This window comes from Cryptomeria japonica, chromosome 3, assembly GCF_030272615.1.
Source record: "Cryptomeria japonica chromosome 3, Sugi_1.0, whole genome shotgun sequence".
NCBI lineage: Eukaryota > Viridiplantae > Streptophyta > Pinopsida > Cupressales > Cupressaceae > Cryptomeria > Cryptomeria japonica.
In genome coordinates this window covers 224,536,641-224,545,178 of record NC_081407.1, presented here as the reverse complement: position 1 = coordinate 224,545,178, position 8,538 = coordinate 224,536,641, and the positions used below count along the sequence as shown (strand labels likewise).

The window sequence follows — 8,538 nt, the reverse complement described above, 5'->3', positions numbered from 1 at the left end:
CATTGTTTTAGAGCTAAGTACACCTTCTCCTACATGTCTTTATTAAACAATGGTTAACTCTAATTTATCGATTTCCATAGCTGAAAATAATTAATCTAGGATGATTTAGATGTATGGATTTGGTCAAGTTGTCATATACATAATGGAGATGATGTGCCTCATACAAGATATACATTCTCAAAGTATTTCGTCAAAATAGATCAAGTGCATCAGGTAGGTATTTTGTTTCTTGAAATACATTATCATCAATTTGTTATAGCTACAGGGATTCTATAAAGGAATTGGTTCGTTGGGTTGGGTTTTAGTATGGTTCATTTTGGATTCTTGTTGTGAGGAGCAATTTTAGTGTGAAACTTTTATTGCAACTAAGATAGTTATAGAACTAGTATATATATTGCTATAAATATTATGAGAACTCTTGGTTTGATATTCATTGGATTATTTACTAGTAACCATGGGTTGGAAATCATTTGTATACCCTATAGAGGTAGTTGTCAATATTTCACAAGAATACATACGATTATTTTATCCATATCCTTGATACATGTAATATGATAAGTACCATTATTATGACCAGTGTTAGATATATGAAATATAGTTTTATGATAACTATATATGACACAACCCTATACCTTGTAGTTGTATAAGAACATAGCATGATTGATTTGCATAGTACTATATTAAGAGGAGAATAATTATTTTACCTTATTCTGAAATTTTGTTTGGGTTAAAAGATTCGTGCCATAGCGTAATCAGCTATTGAGGAAGTTTGATGGATTCTATAAGGATTATGCTTCTTGACTCTTCACTATCAAAGACCTAGATGCCATTATGTTAACCATGAACTAAGGAATATCCTTGAGGAATTAATTAAATGATAACTATAATATGGTAGCTAATATGACAACTTTCTATACCATAAATATTATTGGGCTAATATTATAGCAAGTAATATAATTATGGTGGAAGGTAATTGGAACCTAAATTCTTAATTGACAATAGTCTCAGACCTTACTACCTTATATCATGACAATTATTTTTATTGTCAATATCTTGTAATAGGATGTGGATGGTGTAAGTTGATAGTAGGTCTCTTTTAGAAGGTCTCTCTTGAATAGATTAAAAAAAAAGAATTTAATGAATAATGATAGCATTAATATAGTAATATAATACTAAATAATATAGTATATAATATATTATTCCAACTCTTCTTCTCCTTACCATTGGGTTTTTTTTGTCTTGAAACCCCTCTTTGAATGGATAAATAACTGTGCTCTCTTCCTGAGCTCTTACTTCCATTCTTTGCGATGGGTTTCCTTTATTTGCTTACTGCCATGATCGTATGATACGTGCCTTATGGATTTGTTGCAGTGGCTTTCAAAACTTTCAAGTATTCTATTCAGCTGTTCATTTCTTCGTTTGTGCTTTCATCTTTTGCATACATGTCTACTAGAGTAGTTGCCTATTTCAACATTCAACAAATTTCATTTCTCCTAATACTTTGATGGAGCTATGTAACCCATTCAAGGTTCTCATTCGGCAACTGCAGGAAGGATGCCCTCACGGGTTATGAAGTATGTCTCTTTCTCTTTCTTTCGTTTTCTTTTTCCCTCCCTGTGTTCTCCCTTTTCCTCCCAGTTTTAGCCTTTTCTTTTTCCTTGATTATTTCCACGCAAAATAAATGGTCTCCATACCGTAATAATGGCATGGTTGCCTTCACTCATATGTGTCCATTCTTTCTTAATGGTGGATCAGAATAGCCCATACTTACACTGCATGTTTGTCAGTCATAACCTTTCCTGGCACCATACGGCTTTTTTTAATGGGTCACAAGTTAGTCATCCTCATTATCGTCCAATAAACGCCCACATAGCAGGACCATACATAGTCCATGCCTTGTGAATTCATCAACATTGACTATAATATTTTATTTACTTTTTATTTCCGAATGTAAACGTGGGATGTGACACCACCACCACAAAATCTTATATAACTAAATTATCTTTAAGGAAATTTCTCTAATAGATAAGTGCGAATCATTTTCACACCTATTAACAATCTTTTCGCAAGATAAAAGGATATCTTGCATCCCATCTACTTCTTATTAACCTCTCCAAAAGAAACCATTACTGTTATATATATTAACTAGATTAATTGCTTTGGGGACAATTCTTACTAAAAACTGATTTTAAAAGTTGAGAGACGAACATCTATCAAATAAAAACATATTATTGATCTTTGAGATTAACTATAAACTAATAGAACGTGCATGTACATATACCATATTCAGCTCTCAAAATCTCTAACACTACAGGGAGTGTATTTAATCTGAAAGAATAAATATTATTATAAAGTGATAGAAATCATAAAAGAATTATTTATTAAACCATATGTCTTACCATTTACAGATAAAATCAGTAACTTTATAAAAGTAATAATAATATAACATCAAGAGTTTAAAACAAACTTTATTGTAAATTTCCCTATAAATTTTGCATATGATGGAGAGTCATCTTAAGCATTCAATATAATAGTAATTATAGAAGACCTCAGTATAGCTACAATAATATCATCTCTATGTTCGCCTAAGGTCAGTAGATCAATGGAAAAATCACAATGTCCATGTTCCACAACAATTGGCAAGATCTCCGATTTCTATAGAATTCCAAACGCTGAAGAGAGTCCAGCTCTCTTCTTTTCCCACTTGTCCATGCTCTCCAACTCTGAGAGGCTCAAAAAGATAAAATGCTATGTCACCTCCCGTAATTCTTCCGCATATAACTATCTGGCCACGCCACATTGTCATACCTTCAACTGTGAGGAAGCGAGGACAATGTGTTCCTACTAAATGGAATTGATGTTCCACATAATCAAACTCTATAACATTTCCACCGCAAAAACATAATAAACGTCCGAATGCAGGTAAAGGTGGATGCATAAATCCAAATCTGAAATTATGATTAGCAAAGGCATTAACATTGCTCATGTCTCTCCATATTCGTGTGTTGGGATCATAACATTGTACAGACCCTCCATTAATATGTCGTTTCATCACATATAACTTGTTATCAACAAATGCACTGTGGCAGGCATTGTCGCCCCAAATCAAGGGAGGAAGATATTCCCACATGTCTTCCTCTACATTATAAACTGCTGCTGTAAACAAAATCTCATCATTCTTGTCACAACCTCCAGCAATGTAGATTAGTTCTTTAGCTGAGTCCACTGAACAACCAAAAAGACATCTGCTATCAGGAAGGTCAGCACCTCGCTTCCATGTACCTGGAAGAAATGCGAACAACCATCGTTTGTTATTATGATTTTTATTTTTTGGTTGTAGGGTGGAGATGGGGAGATTTCGGCTTAACAGAAGACTCTAATGGTCATCTCAAATAGATAAGTCCATAATTAAGTTTGATGGAAGAGGGAAATTTTATATAAAATCGATGAAATCATTTCGCTATCCTTGAAACACTTATCTTGGACTAAAGCATTTCCAAATGAGAAACAAAGACTATAAGAAAAAAATGGGTTTAAAAGTTTAAATATCTTATCATTTCAAAAATCGATTTTGAGCCACTCAATTTTGTTATGAAATTTAGACTATTTATAATCTTATAAAAGAAATAAGCTTATTGAATGAGAAAAGCAAGAGATTACCAGAACAAAAATCATAGACGAAGATGAGTTTATAAGCTAGCTGTTGTTTGTCGAGAAACCCCATTACGACCAGTTTGTGATTAACAGAAACACAATGAGCAAACTTTATATATTGAAACCCAAAAGGAAGTGGGGGCAAGGTTTGAAAAGATCTTTTGAGAGGGTCGTAGATAATTATTGGGAAACGAATTCCAACACGCACTTTTAGTATAATCAATTCCTGGCTTGCACCACATTTCTTTCTATTCTTATAGAAGAGTGGGCTTCTTACAATATTTCCCCAGGTTTTACAAACAGATATTAGCTTGTAGTGCGAAGTCCACGGCACCCTCAAGAAGCACTCTCTGCTAATTTCATTTGGAAGACCAGGAATGATTTCCATTGTAATTTTTCTCCACGTTTTTCTCTACTTTTTGTCAGCCAAAATATCTATTGCAAACGCTTACCGCTTTTAATTGTGAGGAGGTGATTTATTCTTATAGATTCGTACGGTTTTTTCTAGAACGGCATATTACCTTTTGAAAATAAATCTTCAAGGAATTTAAAAAAATAAATAAATAATAAACCATATTTTATCAATTTAGAAAGGAAATCAGGAATTAATAGTAATGACTAAGAGGTTTTTGAAAAAATAGAACAAAAGAGTTCTATATCAATATATGAAAAAACAAAAATAAAAGTTTTGTTCTAAAATTGTAAATCAAATAGATATATGATGCAATTTTATGAATGGAATTAGACAAGGATGGATCATTTAACTCCGTGGCAATCATTTTTCCTTCCTTTAATGGAAATATTCACCACTCAAAATACATGTTGTATATGCAAACTTGTAGTAGTGAACTGGACCTATGTACAAATAAGTTTTTCTTTTTATTATTTATCAAATTATATTGTTCCATCTTTCAATAGAGAAAGGGGTTAACATTAGTTGGGTGTGCTCTTTTTAACAAATTTTAAAACATTTAATTTATTTTCATATACTAAGTAACTTGAGACTAGGAACAAAACTATGATATTTCACGCAAGGTTTGTATATATGTATTTAAGGTTTGGGCTTGTTTGCTTGTCTTGGTATCAATCAAACTATTTTCATCTCAATAGATTTCAAAGTATGTTTGTGTACACAAGACTAGATGCATTGATTAGTTTTTCAACCTAATAGACATCATTAAAATCACCCTCTCATATTTAGGGTTGGTATATTGTTGCTAGGTTTGTGATACCATGGAGGCTTTAATAGTCTTATGATACTATTGGTGGCCACAGGACTACATTTTTTCCTAAAGACTTCCTTAATTCATAATTTATTATATTCAGGTAATAGAGTTATAATCATACACCCTAATTCTCTATCTTATGTTATAAATCATAATTTTTATTTAGTTTTCATATAGAAACCATAAGAAAGTAATTATATATTTTATAAAGATTAATGAAATAAAATATGGTCTTATTTATATGCTCAAAATTGTGTTCTCTTTCAAAGACGAGTCTTGTCTCTATAGCAAGGATAATGCTTTTAACTTTACCTTCATATTTATTATCTACAATAAGAAACTTGAATATAATTTTAATTTATTATCTGCATTAGAAAACTTGACTATAAATTTTTATTGCTAACAAGTCACTATACAAGGAACATAATTAATGCTCTCTCCTACCTTGGGAAACTTGATATTGAAGATTCTGTTAGTGGATTTCCTTGGTAGTCTATTTTTTCTTAAGATTTGTATGTGTTTGAACTCTGCAAATATTCCTTATTCTTTGCTACCATTAAGTGTTGCCCATCGGTCCCACAATCTTGGTGACTCCCTATGCTTAAAGATGGAATGAGTTGAGTAAGCCATTCTTGAAATAGTTTCATATAATCATGTATTTTAGTTCTGTTTCCAAAGGGAACAAAAGCTTGTCTTAACAGTTGTAAATGTAGTCATAGTTTTAGCAAAAGCTAAGGAAAATATCTGTTCAAATTGCTGGTTTGCATATTGATTTATTTTTTCATTGTATCACAAAAGTTAAGAAAAGAAAAAAACAAGCATAGCAGCGCATATTATTAGTTGTGTTATTCTCCTTTTTGTAGGTTGAATGCATGTAAGTATAGTGTAGCCACAAATATATGTTTGTAAATATGGTTGTAAGTTCACTTCTTCTATTTAGGGAAGAGAATTAGTAGTTGAGCACTCTAATTTCGTGCTTCTCAAAAAATCTTATGTGGAAATTCCAAATCACTCCCAATTTTTTACAGTAGCTTACTTGGCAAGTCCTCTGTTTATAACTAAGCTTTCAGCACCACATCAGCATGCTTTTTGCCAAGGTGTCCAAAACAGCCCCCCAAAAAAGTGAGGCCAATAGGCGTGCAAAAGAGGCCCCAATAGTTGTGCAGCTGATATGGATCACCTGATTGGTTACTTTTTACAATATTAGTACATTTCCTAACAACTATTGGTAAATTTCCTAACAAAAAATGATATTTTATGTTTCAAACAATAGATTTTATTTGTTCAATTTTTAGAACAAAGGGTATCAACAACCCTCACAACAATTGATACATGCTCAACTACTAATGCTCTTCCCCTATATTTTTTTTAAACAGAGCCTTACCTAAAATTGACAGAAAGAACGAATAAAAAGATGTAAGTGCCTTAAGGATCTATCCTTACCTCAATGACAGAAATAAGAGGGAGTACGCATCAGCCGTTTCTTAATAATCTGCGAATACTAAACCAACAACTTTGTGTGGTATCATTTCAACCAGATGAAACCTACTTGTGTGAGTGTACGTGTAACTGCATGTATAGGGAAACCTCTTGACCATTATACGTGAAACAAAATCCTAGGAAACTTGAAGAATCCCGTGCAAGATATATATGAAAAAAACTGTTGGGAGCTAAGATTTTTAAGATTGCACAATCCTCATCAAACATATATAGACTTGATTTTAATAGTAAGATATAACGGCAAGCAAAAACAAAAAGCCCAATGAGAATGTAAGGAATTATTGTTAAACAACTAGCGAACCCTACATCAATAAAATAAGAAACATTTTACACTTTGATAATCAAGAAACCAAAGAAATGTTGCCCTTATCAGTTGAAAACACCTTCTCGCAGCAACATTGCTATGATTTCCTTCCCTTCCTAGTGAACATTAGTGGAGTGCCGGTTCCCAATCTACGAAGCCCTGCAAACTATACATAGACACGAATTGGTACAAGAAATAGGGTTTGCAAAAGAATGGAAAATATTAATGAAATTAAAAAAATGTAGCAAAATCATCTTGCAACCATGGGTGATTGGGCCGCGACATCTCCGGATGTGTAACGTGGCCTGGAAGTAGAAAGTGACTTCAACCTACACGCAAAACCCTTCAGCTTGATGGACAAAATTTTTTCTCCTCCGTTTTTGCAGCGATTTTTACAGTTAATTGAAACTGATTTGCAATGTCATTATGTTCGCTGTCCCCATTTGCTGTTAATAAAGAGAAACTTCTCCAAGTCCAGAACTGCAGTGTTTGTTTAGAGTTTGTTTTGACTTGTTAGATGCTCCTCACGTTTCCTGAAAATCAGTGGGCAGTTGAGTCTATTTCCTGCACACTCCCTAATAAGACTGAATCTTTTCATCCACCGTCCACGAAGAACACGGTTAAGTTTAGAGTTCTTTTGGTTTTGTAGTTCTGAGTTAATTAGAGGTGTTGTAATCAGTTTCTAATAATCAAAATAAAGTCTGTTTCTGTTTTATGCTGTAGCATACGAACTGTACTTGTTCTTCTACTTACAAAATTGGTATCAGAGCCACCCTACCTAAGGTGAATGAGTGCTTCTGTTTGAAATAGACTGTTGTAAGTATACAGCCTTTCTATGTGAAGGAGATATATAAGTTCAAGTGTGCTCTGTTACTAGCCAGTTTGCAAAAATGGCAACAAATAACATTATTTCTCAGCCTCAAATCCCCATTTTCAATGGTAAAAATTATTATTTTTGGTCAATCAAAATGAAAACACTATTTTGTTCCCAGAACATATGGGATTTGGTAGAGAATGGTTCTGCAAACCACGGGATGAGGCTTCATATTTGGCATTACCATAAGCAGAAAAATATCAGCAAAAAGACAATCGGAAGAAGGATGTTCAGACCTTGTTTTTCATTCAAGAGGATTCGATGTTTCCAATTATTCTTGCGGCAACCAGGTCCAACCAAGCTTGGGAGACACTAAAAAACACTTACTAAGGTACTACCAAATTAAAGGTAACCAAGTTACAAACTCTAAAGAGAAGTTGAAAATCTTTAAATGAATGGATCTGATTTTATTGATATTTTTTTAACTGAAGTAATGAATATTGTAACTAAATGTGGAGACATGGGAAATTATATCCAATCAAACAATTGTTGAAAAAGTTCTTAGAAGTCTACCTAGTAGATTTAATACAATTGTAGTTGCTATTGAAGAATCAAAAGACTTAACTCAATTGACTTTTGGAGTCTTTGTTATCCCATGAATCTTGAATAAACAGGAATAGCAATTCTTCTTTAGAGAATGCTTTAAAATTCAAGTTTCATCTAGCAGAGAAAGATAGAAAAAGAGGATGACGCAAAGATGGATTGATGAGTACAGATAAGGAGGAAGGACTAAGGACTAACCAGTCCAATCATAGTTCCAATAACAGAGTGTGATGTTCCCAAGTTCGACCTCATCAAATATTGTTGATATTGAGAAAGCTCCTTGTATTATCTTTATAATAAAGTTGATGCAATTGCATCAATTGAAACCAAATGGTTTGAAGACAATGTATTAATAATGATCAAGATTATTATCACAGTGATCAGCATAACCAATAAGGGATTCACATTCAAATCAACCAAGGCATATTGAAGACTCA

General features: G+C 32.9%; 1 protein-coding gene across 1 annotated transcript; it reads right to left on the bottom strand.

The window, feature by feature from the left end:
• Nucleotides 1-2,611: 2,611 nt before the first annotated feature.
• Nucleotides 2,612-4,042, bottom strand: LOC131075436 (F-box/kelch-repeat protein At1g80440-like). The gene is made up of 2 exons (XM_058012276.2): nt 3,661-4,042; nt 2,612-3,282 (listed from the first exon to the last, which is right to left on the bottom strand). Exons 1-2 carry the CDS (start codon nt 4,040-4,042, stop codon nt 2,612-2,614), a joined length of 1,053 nt encoding a protein of 350 aa, XP_057868259.1.
• Between the last annotated feature and the right edge of the window lie 4,496 nt (nt 4,043-8,538).